This window comes from Alternaria hordeiaustralica (genome assembly GCF_023758085.1).
Source record: "Alternaria hordeiaustralica strain BMP 2776 chromosome Unknown scaffold_7, whole genome shotgun sequence".
In the NCBI taxonomy this organism is placed as follows: Eukaryota; Fungi; Ascomycota; class Dothideomycetes; order Pleosporales; family Pleosporaceae; genus Alternaria; species Alternaria hordeiaustralica.
In genome coordinates, this window is record NW_026056779.1 from 146,637 (window position 1) to 162,837 (window position 16,201).

At 53.3% G+C, this 16,201-nt stretch overlaps 5 protein-coding genes across 5 annotated transcripts; 2 read left to right on the plus strand and 3 right to left on the minus strand.

Annotated features, from left to right (window-relative positions):
* Window positions 1–323: 323 nt before the first annotated feature.
* J4E84_004473 (uncharacterized protein) lies at window positions 324–5,801 on the minus strand (the record flags this gene model as incomplete). Its single annotated transcript, XM_049387076.1, has 3 exons — window positions 324–836; window positions 890–5,314; window positions 5,361–5,801. 3 exons carry the CDS (start codon window positions 5,799–5,801, stop codon window positions 324–326), a joined length of 5,379 nt encoding a protein of 1,792 aa, XP_049244849.1.
* An 849-nt stretch (window positions 5,802–6,650) lies between these two features.
* On the plus strand, window positions 6,651–8,429 carry J4E84_004474 (uncharacterized protein; the record flags this gene model as incomplete). Its single annotated transcript, XM_049387077.1, has 3 exons — window positions 6,651–6,896; window positions 6,945–7,026; window positions 7,078–8,429. The coding sequence occupies 3 exons, from the start codon at window positions 6,651–6,653 to the stop codon at window positions 8,427–8,429; spliced, it is 1,680 nt and encodes a 559-aa protein (XP_049244850.1).
* Window positions 8,430–8,681: 252 nt separating this feature from the next.
* On the minus strand, window positions 8,682–9,734 carry J4E84_004475 (uncharacterized protein; the record flags this gene model as incomplete). The annotated part of the gene is made up of 2 exons (XM_049387078.1): window positions 8,682–9,689; window positions 9,726–9,734. The coding sequence occupies 2 exons, from the start codon at window positions 9,732–9,734 to the stop codon at window positions 8,682–8,684; spliced, it is 1,017 nt and encodes a 338-aa protein (XP_049244851.1).
* Window positions 9,735–11,126: 1,392 nt separating this feature from the next.
* Window positions 11,127–13,176, plus strand: J4E84_004476 (uncharacterized protein; the record flags this gene model as incomplete). The annotated part of the gene is made up of 4 exons (XM_049387079.1): window positions 11,127–11,407; window positions 11,459–11,594; window positions 11,656–11,690; window positions 11,742–13,176. 4 exons carry the CDS (start codon window positions 11,127–11,129, stop codon window positions 13,174–13,176), a joined length of 1,887 nt encoding a protein of 628 aa, XP_049244852.1.
* Window positions 13,177–13,980: 804 nt separating this feature from the next.
* On the minus strand, window positions 13,981–14,866 carry J4E84_004477 (uncharacterized protein; the record flags this gene model as incomplete). The annotated part of the gene is made up of 2 exons (XM_049387080.1): window positions 13,981–14,625; window positions 14,861–14,866. The coding sequence occupies 2 exons, from the start codon at window positions 14,864–14,866 to the stop codon at window positions 13,981–13,983; spliced, it is 651 nt and encodes a 216-aa protein (XP_049244853.1).
* Between the last annotated feature and the right edge of the window lie 1,335 nt (window positions 14,867–16,201).

The following is a 16,201-nucleotide window of genomic DNA, read 5'->3' on the forward strand; positions in this document are numbered from 1 at the left end:
CTTGTGGATCTCGTTCCATTGTTGTCGTGCCATTTGGAGCAAAGTTCAATTTGTAATTGAATCTTGGAAAGATCCAAAGTGAGGCAACGCGTTATCGTGCTGACCAAGACGCTAACCACATTGGATTACCCATGATCCGTTGGGCAGCCGCGAGTGGAAACGAAGCAATGCACTCTGCGAGAAGCACCGCGACGTGGCACGACTGGATGAATATCAACGAAGAAATAGATTATATCGTCCAACATAATGCTACAGACTTTTCATCAGACTGCGCCGGAAACACCCATCGATGCAATGCGAGTTTTATCCTCTTATCAACGCACTTACGCATCATCACCCTTCTCCGCCTTCTTCTCCCTCCACTGCTCCTCAAGCGCCTTGACCTTCTCTACACCCTTCTTGTTCCCCACGCTGCTTTCCCACTCAGCCCATTTCTTGAACACACTCCGTATCCTCGAGGCCTTTCCGACCTTGGTCATACGCTCAAACAGGTCGCGGACGTTGTCTGCGCTGCCATGGCTCTGCTCCAACATGAGGTACATATCCCAGACATCGCCTTTCTTGGAGAAGGTGTCGACAAGGCCCTCAAAGATGGTGCGGCCGCGTTCGGCATCGCCGTTGGGGCTCTTGAACTCGAGAGCGGCGAACTTTTGTGTCAGGTAGCGGTGTTGCGTTGATGCAACGGATTGGGTGGCGCGTTGAAGGAGAGCGCGAGCTCGCGTGGGGGAGGGTGGCTGTACAACGTCCATCAGGAACGCTGCATATGAGAGCCAGAATTGAGGGTCAGGTGTGAAAGACTTGTTCTTCATCATGGATTGGTAGAGGTTGTCCGCTTTCTGTTCTGGTGTTAGCAAACTTCGCAAGGGTATGGGGATACAGCGGTACTTACGTCGATCTTGCCTGATGAGATGTAGATCTTGATCATGCGCTCATGCACTTCGCGGGCATCGTTGTTCTGGCACGCCTCTTTGAAGACTGTGTCCATAGCATCGTCGCTAGCGAAGTCATTCTCAAGATGGAGAAGAGCGGTCCACACGTCAAGCTTCTCTTTCTCTTCCCTGGGGTTGATTGTCGCCAGTGCGCGACGGGCGACCTGGCGTGCCTTCTCGATCTCGTTGAGTTCGCGTTGGAAGACCATGTATCGAACCCACATTTCCGCACTGTTGGGCTGTCCCAGGAGCAAGCGCTCGTAGTCGGCAACACATTGCGGTCCATAGGCATCGAGATCACCAGTGCGGTCCTCTTTGATGGTAGCCTTCTTGCTCTTCTTCTTCTTCTTGGGGGCCTCGTCGTCGGAATCAGGCTCTGCAGCACCCTTTTGCTCATCGAAGTCAAGAGTAGCACCTGTCCAGTCGAAGCCAGAGGTGCTAAGCCCTTGTGTTGCCGCTTTTGGCGCATCATCGTCAGACTCGTCGTCTGAGACTCCTGCGTCTGCAAGCTCGATATCATCGTCACTATCAGCACTCTTGACGCTCCTCATGTCTACGTCATCGAGCTCGATACCGCCGTCTGAGTCACTTCCTTCTAAGGCCTCGGCATCCGAGGCATCCTCCATGTCTTCATCCTCGTCTTCGTCGTCACCCTTGACTTCAGAGTATTTCAAGCTGAAGCTGATCTTTCGGGTCTTTGGATCGACCTTCAAAACCTTGGCTTTCACGGCGTCATCTTTCTTGTACATTTCCTTGACCTTGTCCTTGTCGACAGTAGTGTCGGCTAATTGAGAGATGTGGCAAAGACCGCTGACGTTGTTCGAGTCGTCAACCACCAGGAAGACACCGAAGTCTTCTACATGCCGGACCTTAGCAGCAACAACCTGACCAGCCTTCAGATCGCTGAACTCGACCGGCTCGGTGTAGGTTCCTTGGACGTGAGAGGCCTTCAAGCTCAGCTGTGGATTGCGTTGGTCTGGCTTGTTCGAGATGACCTTGCCAGTGACGAGTTGGTCGACATGGAAAGCAGACTTCCAATCTTTGATGTACTCGTCTGAGAGGTGGCTGACACGAACGTAGGCTTCGACATGCGGCCCTAGACGGACGTAGATACCATTGTTGGCGACGTGCTTGATGAATCCACGGACAACCTGATGCACTTTGAGTTGATCCCTGTCCTTGATCTCGGGGTCTTTGATCGGTAGTGAAGAGCTCAATACCCTAGAAGGCCGAATAGACAATCCCAGCTTCTTGTTTGGAAGGTCGATGTCGATTACACACACGCGCAAGACGTCGCCGACTTTGAACTCGCTAGGCTTGGCCTTGTCGTAGTCGTCTGCCAACTGCTCTTGGAATATGGGTGCAGCAATGTTGTCGTTGATCTGGACGACGATGGATGTGTCGTGTAGCTTTGTGACACGTGCAGGCAAGATGTGACCTACCTTCAAGTCTTGAAGGGTCAATGACTTGCCAGTCACATTGGTCGCAGCTGTTAGATCCAACTTTCCGGCTGCAACGTCGACCGCCTTGACGCGAACCTTGAGAGCAGAGCCAATGGGGAAATTCTCTGCAACGTCCGAAAGCTTCTCCAGGTCGTCAGTCAGATCAAAGTAATCAATGCGACCGCGAACGTTGGCGGAAATGTTCACCCAGACGTAACGCTCGGCAATGTTGTTGATGAAGGCGACATGAGATGATCCGGGGGTGATTTTGTCAAGGCTCAACACGTCGGCTTCAGTCTTAACTTTATCGGTGTTTGCGGTCATCTCGAAAGTGGGCGTCTTGTTGTTTGATCGGGAAGTGATGGGGAGGAAACGGAAGTTGCGGGCATCGTGCCTTCCGAGAACCCTGGCCTGGATCTTGTCGTTCATCTTGAAATGTGCTGTTGGGTGCTTCTTGTCTGGGATGCTATCCCAACCATCGAACAACTCTGAAACCGAAATACGTCCTGGAACATTTGCCGCAAGCTCAACGTTGAGCTGTGTGTCCTTGACCGATCGAATGCGAACTGTTGCTAGGGCGCCAAACTTAATGTCGTCGGTAGATGTGATCTTGGGGTCGACAGGTTCTACCAAGGCCTCCCCTTTCGAGGCTGGAGCATCAACGACGTTGGCCGCTTCCGGATCAGATTCACTCTTCATCGACAGCCAAAAGAATCCTTTCCCAGCGTCCACATGTGTGACACGAGCAGTGACAGACTGATCCTTACGAAGACCAAAGTTTGGCGCTGAAAGCATGTCTTCCGGTAATTGCGACTTGAACAGAACACCACTTATGCCGTTGCCAAGCTCGATGAAGATCTTGTCGGGAAGAATGCCGCGCACAAAGCCGTGTACCGTCTCGCCAGCTTGGAGATCCTCAATGCTGATTGCCAGCTTTGAAGCCTGAGCGTCCTTTCGAAGACTAGGCTTGTTCGAGACTGTTGCAGTCCTAGACTTGCCATGCTTTGTCAAGACCACAAGGTCCTCGAGAGTTCCACCTACCCGAATCTTCTTCATGGTCGAAATGTCCTTCTTCTCCGACCCGTCGGTTAGGTGACCTATGCGGAGGGTAGCCTTGACACCATGGCCAATGTCCAGAGTAGCGGTTTCATCGGACTTCTCGATGACGGTTCCCTTGACGATGCCACCAGGGTTCAGTGCGTTGAAAGCAGCCTCTTTGTTGATATCAACGGCAGCGGGATCCTTGCAGGATACCAAGAGCTGGTTCTCTTTTGCGTCTACAGAGACAATACGGACGTTGACGACCTGACCGGCCGAGAAGTGTCGCGTGGCATCCTCGATGTATGCTTCGCTCATCTCCGCAGCTGGGAGCCATGCCTTCACGTCGCCGTAGAAGCGTACGGTGGCACCATTCTTGCGAACGCTGACCAAGATACCAGGGCCAGTAGCACCCTTGGAGAGCATGGAGTAGTTTGTCCATGGCTTAACATCTGAGTTGACGAGAGACTTCTTTAGTGTGAGTTGGATCTGATGCCTGGCGGGTTCCGTGTAAAGCACACGGGCTGTGACAGGCAGTCCTTCCCTAAACTTGCGCTCCGGATGTTGTAGACGGACGTCGGCCAGATGCATCTCTGGGACTAAACCGGTGATGCCTTCGGCGAGGTGAACAAGAACGGCGGTAGCTCCCTTCTTGTCAGCAATGAGCTTGTGCACCTTGCCCTTGACAACTTCACCAGCCTTAATATCCTCAATGCGAAGGAAGGGCTGATCAAGGATCTTCTGCTCGAGCGAAAGTTGGAAGAGTCCGTCCAAAGCATTGTAGCCTACAATCCGTGCTTTGTGCTTTGAGTCAAGCTTGTATGCGCCAGCCTCTTCGGAGAGAACGTCGACCTTGTCGTCAGAAAGTCTCGAAACGTGCGCGAAACCGACAACATCTTTGATGCCGAGATCGAAGAAAGCACCGTGGCTTGGCGCTACTTTGATAACTTTCGCGCTGTCGACGATGGTGGATATGGGGAGGAGGTCGATCGGAGGCTTGCGCTCCTTGGGTTTGCCAGACATGCGGGTGGACAGACTAACCACATGGTCTAGCAATGATACACCGACTTTCCTAGGCTCGGAGTCTGGACATGTGAACAGGACACGGGCCTTAACTTTGGAGCCGATCTTGTGCTTGGTGGAGATGTCGGCAGCCTTCTCAGTCGCTCCAGAATGGTATGCATCGGCAGTCGCGTCTATGAGACCGAGGATCTTGCCGGTCAGCGTGCTGGATGTAGTGTCGGTAACAAGTACATCGACGGCGGTTCCTGGGAGGAAAATATCGACAGTGGGCGCTTCAGTCAGCGTGTTGCCCTTGGTCAAGTTGCCTGCTTTGGTGTGGTCTGCGGAGAGCTTGACAATGCGCCCATCCGAGTTAAGGCCGGTAACCAAGCACATGAAGACGGCGCCTTCTTGTACCTTGGCATGTTGCACTTTGGGACCTAATTCGCCTTTTGGCAGGAAGCCCTTCAGGCTGCTATCGTCGAGGCCGAGGTCCATGACCAAGCCGTGGTCCTCATTGCTGACTACGGAAGCCTGCACCATGCTGTTTACGGGTATCTTGCGCTTGCTGAGGCCCTTGTTCACCAGCTTGGGATCGATGGAGAGCTCCAGCCTCTTTCGTGCTCTTGCACTGGCGTCGCTTGTCGCTGTGATGCATGCGCGGACGTACTGTCCTACCGAGAACATGTCTTCTAGGTGCACATCTTCGAAGTCTTCATCGTCGCTTCCTTCTTGCTTGTCCGCCTCCTCCTCCTTGAGGAGTTTCTCTAGCCTCTCGTTGAGCTTGTCGGACACGGCGGTGAGCGGGACGTAACCAACGAGGTTGTTCGTGAGCGCGAGGACGATGTCTTGGTGAGATATATCTGTGATTTGGCCGAGAATGATGGTTCCAGGCGACAATTTCTGCAATCGTTAGCATGACCCTCGCATTGCGCAGAGACTGGCGTACCTTGTAGCTCAGACCCTCTGCCCTCACAGTGTCGTCCTTCTCTCCACTGTCATGCGACTTCTTGCTCTTCTTGAGCAGCGGCTTCTTCTTGGACTTGGCGGCAGATCTCTCCTCGTCCTCAGATCCCATGTCGCTGAAGCCATCGTCGCCGCCGCTGGGTCGCTTTTCGCCAGACTGCTCGAAAAGAACATCCTGGTTCGCCTTGATCGAAATCTGCTTGTGCTCAAGCGGCGTCAAGACGCTGGCGCCTCCTCTGGGGAACGACTTCTCCTCATCTTTGAAGACACTGGGCTTGGGTGCGGCGCTCTCAGGCTTCGACTTGGCCGGTGATGGCTGCTCGGCATCGGATTTCCGTCGCTTCGCTGATCGGTCGGTGGATGCGCCCTTTGCCTTTTTCGATGGCGCGGCGCCCTGCTCTGCTTTTCGTTTGATTGCGCCCATGATGCGCAAGTTCTCCGGTGGTGGAGAGGGTGGTGGTACTCAGGTTTGCGCCAAGAGTTCGAGAGTCGCATATGCTCTTCGACTTTTTTGGTGGGTCCATGCGCGCAGATTCTCCGACCCCCGACGACAGGGAAGCCGCGGCTGGCACGTGAGCTAGAGTGGCAGGGCAACGCGCGCGAAAGAGAGCGACTGCTCGATGCAACAGCTTTCACGAGTTGTAGGAAGTCCTAGACCACCAAATGAAAGTAAATTTGCATCCACGGTGTTTTCTGCGGCAATTCCAGAACTTTTAGCTATGTTGTACGGCAAACGGAAGGATATCTCGAGGGAAGACCATGGCCATTAACGCCCAGAACGGCATAGTGCAGCACGTCGGTCGCGCCAGCTCTTCGCGACGTGCTTTGGCCGTGCGCCTTCCTCTCCAACCTCGCCGTCATTTATGGGCATTCGTCCTCTATTACTATCGGCATCTTCAATTGCTCGCGTGTCTTCGCTTGGTCGTTTATTGGTGTTGCTTGTGTATGTGTACTGCTAAAAAGGAACATGTCTTCTCCATGCGCCCCTCGAAGTCTGCTGCTCCAAGAGCCCACGCCTGAGCTCTTTTCATCACCACCTCCACCCTCCTCCGCGACTGTTTGCTCTCGCAAACCCAAACGGCCACCGCCTATCACGCCCAAGCGCTTTACACGCTTTTTCACCCCGCGAAACTCCAAAGATGTCTCATCACGCACCACCCTCACGAGGTCGGGTCGCCAACTACAAGACATCACACGATCTGCTCTCAATCGCAGCCGGGAGACGCGGAGCACCCCACGCAAGACAGTCAACTTCGTCGACATCGAGAACCCAATGCGAACCCCCCAGAGCAGCGCGCGGAAGCGGAAGATACCCTACCTGTCGCCCGCTAGCTCACCAGCCCAGTCGTCACCGTCGAAGCGATCGCGTTACGTCACTCCGCCTGAAATCGATATACTTCAAGACGAGCTCGACTTGGATGATGAGGAGCCTGCCATATACCCTGCGCCCATCCGGAGGTTAACAACATTGGGTCGGCCGTCAAGAACACTGCAGCGGTCGTTCGGTGGAATACTGGGTGTAGGAAGAGGGTTTCGACGAGACCATGGCGCCTCATGGCAAGACCAGGCAGCCAATTTCTACAGTGGCGCAGACGACCTACATCAGTTGTCGCAGGGCGCGCCGCCCTTCTGCACGGCCAGTTGCAACAGTATGTCATTCACTCATTACCCTACGTCATCACGATACTGACAACCCCTAGCCAACTCTATGCTCGCAATAGGCGATGAAGACGGATACATCCACCTACAAGACTCCGAAGGCGACTTCTCCAAACCCCATGTGTCATGGAAAGCCCACTCCAACGCCATCATGGACGTGCAGTTCTCCTCAGACGACCTACACCTCGCCGCCGGTTCTGGAGATCAGACTGCACAGATTGTCGACGTTCGCACCCAACAAACTCTTGCTGTGCTGGCGAAACACAAGTCGTCAGTAAAGCAAGTCCGCTTTCAGCCCGGCGACGACAAGATGGTAGCGACGTCAAGTCGAGACGGTGCAGTACAGATTTGGGATCTCCGATGCAAGGGCAACCAAGGCTCAATACATTCAGCCTGGGGCTCCGATGCACCGTATGCCAGTGTTGTACGCACGCTGGCTTCAGCGCACGCGGACATCAGTCTCCCAACATCCACATCGTCGGCCACCCGATCACTCTCCAACAGCAAAACCGAAAACATCAGCCGACGGAACGACATTTCAGTGACAGCGCTTTCGTTCATGCCCGCAGGCCGCGAACACCTCCTCCTGACCGCGTCAGACGCATCGACATGCGTTAAGCTCTGGGACATCAGAGGCCGATACTCCCTGCGAGGGCCAGCCATCCCCATCGCAACCACCCGCCATCCCGAATCCCACAACCGCCACCGACACTTTGCCATCAACTCTTTGACTCTTAGCGGCGATGCATCACGACTATACGCCCTCAGCAAAGACAACACCGTCTACGCCTACTCCACAAGCCACCTCATCCTCGGCGTAGCACCAGAGCTCTCCACGACCTCCTCCTCAAAACAGAAATACTGCGGTGTAGGCCAAGAAGGCCTGGGACCTATCTACGGTTTCCGACACCAGAACTTCCACGCCGGCTCCTTCTACGTCAAGGCATCCTTGCGCAAAGCATGCGAAGACCGCACCGAGATGCTCGCAGTAGGCAGCACAGACGGCTGCCCCGTGTTGTTCCCCACCGACGAAAACTTCCTCAAACGCGAAACAAGACACGACGATGACACAGACGACCTCCCTGATATTACTGGCATTGCCGCGAAATCCGCACGACCCACGCTTGCCCGCACATCGACAAACAGCCGTTGCCTAGACACCATCCCCATCTACGAACACGGCACAGCTCTCATACGAGGACACGATGCGGAAGTCACGAGCGTATCATGGGCGCGTAACGGCAGCTTGATCAGCGTGAGCGACGACTTCCGCGTCCGACGATGGAAAGAAGGAAGTCAAGCTAGAGACCTCCGCATGGGTGGCGAGAGCGAAGGAAAGAGATGGCAGTGCGGATGGGCCGCAGTAGGAGATGGATATGACGACGACGAGTAGGATCGTCCGCGAGTTTTTGTACGACGTTGTTTATTATACCCCAGCTATTGATTGTGTAGGAATATGAATGGAGACAGGATGATGATTGTGGAATATGACTTGCTTGCCGGTGCCCATCATATGTCTCTTCAAACCATTTGACTATGTACCTTGCTGCTGTGGAACGACAACACAAGGCCTGTGACATAACACTTGGAGCCAGCCACTCTTGAACCTTTCCCGTCTTGCCCATCACACTAGACATCGACCCACCTACCCTTTCCTCAGCCAAGGTCTTCCTTCGACCATTTCATGATTCGCATCTCGATCTTCTTCTCCATCACCGTCACTCTGCTTCTCGCCAACCCCATAGAAACTTCCTGGTAACAGCCTATACGTCCGCTCATCAAATCGGTCCGCCTGTGTACTTTCGAAACTACCAAAAGACCCTGATATCACCCTGCGAGCTCCGCATAGCATGGTGCCAAAGAAGCTTGTTGGTGTAGAGGGCGGAGGAGTGACGGGTTGTACCTGGGAGTTCGATAGATCTGACCGCGGTGATGTAGACGTATTGTCCGTCGTCTGAACCGCCTCCATCCGGTGTACACGTGCTGGTAATGGCTTGATGGGCCGATCGAAGCTGCCAGGCATACTTGTACCCGTACCTCCAAGCCCTGACATCGTCTTCGACAGAGACTTGTACTCCAAGGGTGCAGCAGGGAAATCCGCTTCTTGAGACGGCCGCACCGGGAAGTTCTCCCATTGCGACGCTGTAGGTGTAGATGGAAGTGAGGTATCGTATCTCGTTGGCAGTGAAGGGTAAGTAATCGTACTGTCGAAGTATGTACTCTGCGGTAGGTCTCGTGTTGGCGTAGAAGCAGCAGTAGAGGTAGAACTAGAAGAAGACGTCGAGTTCCGCAGCGAATCAAACCGCTGTTCCAACACTTTCCCCTGCCCGTCCGCGCCACCACGCTTCCTCTTTTTTCCCCACACCTCTTCGTCTCGCTGTTTCCTCTTGACCTTGTCGTTTACATCGGCGTAGATGGTGCCGTTGAACGATTTCCACACTTCGACGCCTTTGCCGAATACGGTTTCGACTTTTCGATTTGTGTCGTCGGTCATCTTGTTGAGATACTCTTGTGCTTTGTCCTCGTTGTCTTCTTCGTCGGTTTCGGAGCCGTGCGTTGTGTCCATTATGCCGGTGTTGGAGGTGGTTATGAAGGAGGTGGAACTTCCCCCGTTTCGCCCGCGGAAGGTGTCGAGGAGTGACATTTTCCGTCGCTTTTGCGCTGGGGCGGAGGGTGGAGGGTTGGGTACGTTGTTCATGTTGTTCGATGGTGTGTTTGTGGCGCAATTCAGGAAACAATGGACGGGGTGGAATGCACTCGCGACAGGCGGGCTGTGCTACTGAGTCGATAGATGATTTCGTGAGTTCAGAATTGGTCGGTTTAGTGGATGTTCACACGAAGTTGGAGCCTAGATCTGGGTGTTTTGCGAGCTTCGATAATTGCTTTCACTGTGGTATCGAGTTGAATTCAGAGACATTGATCAGCTGACACCTCCAGGGCTGTATCGCTTGCCATAATGTCTCATGTTTCCTGCAATGTTCACAGATCGTGCCTATGCGTCCTAGTGTCGCCCTTTCGGCGTGTTCATCCAGTGTCTTTGCCCAAATGAAACCATATTTTGGATTCCTACGACGTTCATTTGCGGAGCGTCATGGTGTTTGTCGGCATCGGCCTTCGGACGAGAGATGCAAGCAGCTTCCACGGGTCAACTCTTCTAGTTTGGCTACGATGAGCGAGGTTTCGACTCCGATTGAGAGTCCTCTCTCTCTGGTGGTCCAGAAAGAAGGCAACTGGACATGACACAGCCAAACCATGAACATACAGATGATAATTCTCCAGAAGGCGAAGAGAGTCTGGATTTGAAGACGGTACCTTAGTAACTACCCTGAAAACGTGCCTCAAAGGCGTCCACTGCATCTGTGCTTGGCTAATCAAGTAGCGAAATACTGTTTAAAGAGTGAGCTTGTTTATAGGCTGGCGGCGCTGCGTTGATGGATCGGTGGTCGGGAGTTTCGTGGAGGGTCCGGAGGTCGGAACCACTGCACGTGACGGCCGACGATCGCTGACGAAACCGGCCTGCCTCCGCGGACCTCGAACTTCACGATCGCGCGACAGCGGACCGCGGACCAAGCCGTCAGGAAGCATCCCACGAACGTTCAGCTGCCGCCGTGCCTCCCGACCGCATAAGTGCGTGCAGCGTTCCGAAAGGATGCCACCCCTATCTCGATGAAGCATTCGATCGATCCGATGTATGAGGGTGGCACAGTCGATCGCAGCTTACTCGCCATCACTCATCCTGCAGCGCAAGCACCATCCTCTTACCCCAAGTAAGCTGGGCATGCACTGATCGCCGCTAAAAAAGCCTTCGGGACAGAGCCGTCACACGTCAATCCTTTTAGTGGCTGTCAGAACATCCAACGAGGATGCTTTCAATCGCAAACGGCAACTTGCCCTTACAGATCTTCTGCAGGCCATCATTGCGACAATGCATAAGGCTATAGCATCGCCGACTTGTATTCGCTTAAGATGTCCGCAGATCATGGGACTGTGTCATACCTAGTGAAGTACAGTCCTACAGTATAAAAGATGGATGGCGATGTGTGTTTTCGCTGTGTCAGAGGTACTTCGTTTAGCACCACAACCCAACAAGATGCGCGTATCCGCAACGACAGTCAGTCTCTTGGCCTCTTTGATCTCAGCCGACCTTGACAGTCCAAGCTTACTACAGCAATTCTACGCTCCTGGGCGGTTACTTGGTAACTCCTTCGGAAACCCTGGCGTTAACGCGACGTACGACTATGTCGTCGTTGGAGCTGGCTTGGCCGGCGCTCTCACGGCATCCCGGATTGCAGAGGCGTTGCCGAACATGACCGTCGCAGTCATTGAAGCGGGCTCTTTCTATGAGATATCGAACGGTAACTACAGCCAGATGTGAGTAAATGCGAAATGGTATATCAGGCGTACATGTTGACTGTGAAACAGTCCATACTATTCGACTAAGTATGTTGGTCCAAATCCCGAGGATTACCAGCCGTTGATAGATTGGGGTATCTTCACCGAGCCTATACCTGGTGCCAACGGGAGACGCTTTCACTATGCGCAGGGGAAGACACTTGGGGTATGTTCTGATCTTGAACAAGTGAAGCTGTTCAAGAAACTGACTTTGGGCAAATGTGTAGGGTAGTTCGGCACGGAACCAAGAGATTTATCACAGGTAATATCTTCCATGCGTACTTGCACTGCACGGTCTGACTGAGCTCCACAGAGCGACTAAAGGCTGGTATGAGTCGTTCGCAAACCTCACTGGAGATCCCGCCTACCTATGGGAAAACATGTTTCCCTTCATGAAGAAAAGCTTCTCGTTCACACCCCCAGATTCTCGTTTCCGCGCGAAGAACGCAAGCAACGTCAACTACACGCTTTCTGCTTTCGACGTCCCGGGAGGCCCTGTTCATTTAAGTTTGCCCAAGTACGCGCAGCCCATATCTTCGTACGGTCCAGAAGGATACGCAGCCGCTGGAATGAATGCGGCGAATGGCTTCCTAGATGGGAATCTTTTAGGGTATGGCTACTGGCCGTTTACCCTGAGGCCCGAGGACAGTACGAGAAGTAGTACCGAGTCTGCTTTTCTTTCTCCGACAGCTGCAAAGACATCCTTGAAGATCTACCAGTCCTGCATGGTGCGTAAGCTTCTCTTCGATGAGTCCAAGCGCGCCATAGGTGTGAACGTCACCGTCGCTGGGATGAAGCCGTTCATCGTCCATGCCCGGAAAGAGGTCATCGTCTCGAGTGGTTTTATTCATACTCCCCAACTACTCATGGTTTCTGGAATCGGGCCGCGTGAGGTGCTCGAGCGACACAATATAAACGTTCTCTCAGACCTCAGCGGCGTGGGTCAGAATCTCCGAGACACACCCGCTATTGGTGGTGTCGTCCATCGCACGAACGTTCCTGGAAGAAGTGCCTGGGAGCGCCAGTCATCATCTTTCGAAGCCGCTGTTGAGCAATACTTGACGAACGGATCTGGCCCGCTCAGTAGTCCCGCGAGCGATTTCGCCGCCTGGGAAAGGTTTCCCGAGCGCTTTACGACGAATATGAGCCAATCAACTCTCGACTTTTTGCGGAATCTACCAAGCGATTGGCCGAACGTGGAGTATGTTTTGCAAGCTTCAGAACGCATTCTGTCCTCGGCCCAGGCTGCTAGCGACACGGGTGTCATAGGCACAATCTTGACTTCCACCACGAGCCAGGGAAATGTTACCATTCAGTCGGCTGACAATGCTGTTGCACCCATCGTCTACGTCGGCTGGCTTGATTCGCTCGAAGACCAGGAACTTGCTGTAGCGGCATACAGACGCGCGCGCACGATTGCAGCCAGCGTATCCGCGTTTGGAGAAGAGATAGCGCCGGGGGCGAACATCACGACCGATGCGCAGATCTTACAGTATATCAGGACGAAGGGTATGGGCGCTATTCATCACGGCGCCGCGACGTGCGCGATGGGAAGAGATGCATCGAGCGGAGCGGTCGTAGACTCCAAAGCTAGGGTGTTCGGCGTGAGTGGCCTGAGGGTTGTGGATGCGAGCTCTCTGCCGTTCTCGGCACCAGGACACACGCAGGGTGTCACTTATGCACATGCGGAGAAGCTGGCGCAGGATATCATTGATGCAGCAAATGATGTCCAGACTAATGTAACGTGAGAAACAACACCAACGCACTCGGAGCATGCGATCACACACGAGTCTGCGATAACATCAGCGTCACGAAATTCGATGAGCTGGATGATCATCTTACAATGAATATGACCGTCCAGAATAGCGTCAAATAGAAAAAGTACCACATCAGACAGTGACGAAGGTGGCCATACCATGACATGGGTTCGCGCTTACCCGACAGTTTGTCAAGCAGGGGCATGGTGAAGAAGGCGTGTAGTGGGGCAACAACAAACATGAAAGCTTGCAGGTGCAGCTCGTGCGGCTCTGCTCCTGCTGTGAAGAAACGCAGGAGCGGCGGAATGCGGAGGGTGTCGGCTTCGACACGTGATAGTACGACGGCCAGTCGGTACATCGTGAACTGGAACCTAGCCAGGGCCGCGTCGAAAAAAGACATTTCAAACGACGGCCGACGATGTTGATTAGGTGAGTACTGGAATGTGGCGAAAGGGTAGTCAAGTATCATAAGGAAAAGATTGCAAGTTGAAATATGGTCGCGCAGCACTAGCTACACGCCATTTAGTGGTCACCATCCGCTGGGTCTCGGAACCTAGGTAGCGAGCTGCGAGCCACTCATATTCTCGGCAATTCCGATAATGTCCATGGTGAAAAATGTTGCACAAGACGTGTTGCGGAAAGAACGCTTGCCTGATTTAGCACGGAGGGGATTACTGGTGAGGCTTTATGCATAATGTGGAAGATATATGCTCATATGCCTCCATATCGCGTTCACATTGGACCAGTGAGGATCTAGGTGTATGTGACGATAATAGATACTTTTGATGTTGAGACTTACATACTCTTCAAGTAGTAGTCCGAGGTAATGCCGGCGGGCTCCTTGCGCCCTGAACAGTCTGAACTCTTCACATCGTAATCCTTCGTAACCTTGATAGCGCCAATGTCGCCCTCTTGTGCCAAGTGCCCTGTCTGTGATGTCGCTCCGCCCTTCCGACACAGCTCTTCTTCCGACTCAGTAGCTGTGACGCCTTGTTCCAACCGTGTGATGCTCCCTCTGCGAGCCTTCTTCCCCCATCTCGATCCCCGCGGTCCTTTTGCTTCAGAGCCGATAGTCACAATCTGTCCAAGCGATGAGAGCTTGTAGCCTTTTTGGGTTGAGCTGCCTCCGCCAGGCCCCGATCCAGATGAACTTCCACCCCCGAATTTTGTCCACAGTGCCTTGAGACTCGGCAGGTTGACCGCGATGATCGCGAATTGTATTTCGAGTGCCGCGACAATGACCATCTTTCCCAGCACCCATGATGTGTCCGGTGAGTCGTTGAGCTCGAGGAGGGGCATGAGTCGGAAACATGCGATGATGACGGAACTGCTGCCAAAGACCATGACGCCCAGTACTGCAGCTTTGCGTCGAAGCGACATCTGGAGATTCATGACGGTATATATAGGGAGGATGAGGATGTAAAAGTCTTCCAAGATGTTCTGCAACATGATCAGTAATTCGTTCTTTGGAAAGGCAGTCCTGAACTTACGAGGATGGAAGGCCCTATGAGAAGGACGAGTTTGCTGATGCAGACAGCATCTGGATGCGTGCCTGGGTGGAGGATCTCATCAAATGGAACGCATTGGAAGCATGCCAATAGACTGCGGTGAGGGTCAGAACGGACTGCGCAGTGGTATTCAGAACAGCTTTTGGTGCTGATAGTGGAGGTATTACATACATGTTGATAATCAGGATGGCACCGTTCAAAGCGCCACCAATGTATACCGCTATTCGAAAAGTAGGGCTTGGCGAAAGACGGAGGTAGAAAAGGAGGAAAGCTGATTTGATCACCCAGTGAACTGAGTAGTAAACCACTTCTTCAATGAAGAGCCACTTGATACTAGTCAGAACGGTGAAGAAGGAGTGTCAATCTTGGACCATACTTTGAGAATCTCCAGCTGCTGAACTACGCTGAGGGTATCCATGTGTCTGCGCCAATGGTAAGTGATAGATCGTCAGGGAGTAATCGAAGTGGTCTTACAGTCCGCATCCCCAATATATGAACATGTGCAGGACAACTTGTTGTCCAACACTGAAGAGCTAAAGGCTTGTTAGGCATACGAATATGGATGTATCGAGATCTGGGACACTTACGAGAATCAAGATCGCGAAATTGTCATCCCATCCTCTAGTGCGCAGCACAAAGTGCCGGCAATAAAAACGAAGGAATATGGAAACGGTTCCAAAGAAGAAAGAAACGTATGCCACAGCATAAGCCAGTGGCTGGAGAGTCGTCAGTGCCATGGCCACGACAGTATTCTCTCGAATACTTCAACTCTCAACCTGAGCGGAAGCTCGACGATTCAAGAAGTACCTGTAGGAGATGAATGCTCACAAAAAGAAGTCCTCGTTACGCCCCGTTTACGAACGGTTTCAAGGCCTGGCACCAACACCCTGCCCTTCCCACCCCCACGGCCTCGAGATAAATATCCCCGATGCATCAAACCGAATGCGATGCATGCATTGCCACGATCGGTAAGTGATGTCCATATTTGAGCTTTGTTTTTAAAGTATTCCTGTCGGATCCTCCGCATCCTCCAGGATAAGTTGTGCTTCCAGGCCGCTATGCATGATTATAATTGTGCTTCATAGCGTCAAGCCGGCGCCTAGGGAGCGGGCAGGTTGGCCGCGTGTGGGTTCGCGGCTCGACCCTCAACCTAATCTAGTGCGAGGGCTGCCCCGAGCCGGCGACAAGCACAAGCTAGGAATGCGTTTAGAACAGGTGAACATAAGAAGCTGCTTGAAATCTCCACGAAGATGCCAGCATGCTTCCGCAAAGCCATGAGCGCAGGAAACGAGGGAAGAGCACGGCAGGATCCCCAGCCCGAAGACTCTACCTGGGCAGCTGAAGGAGGCCCGATTGTTGGAAAGGATGTGCGTATATGGGTGGCCTGGCATGAATCGCGAGAAGCGAAGGATCCTTCGTGCTGCGCATTTGCCGCAACAAGACGTGGTTCCCGTTGGTCGAGTCGCCCGGCGTCAACGCGTGGTCCCCAGGGGAGCGGGTGAAGACAA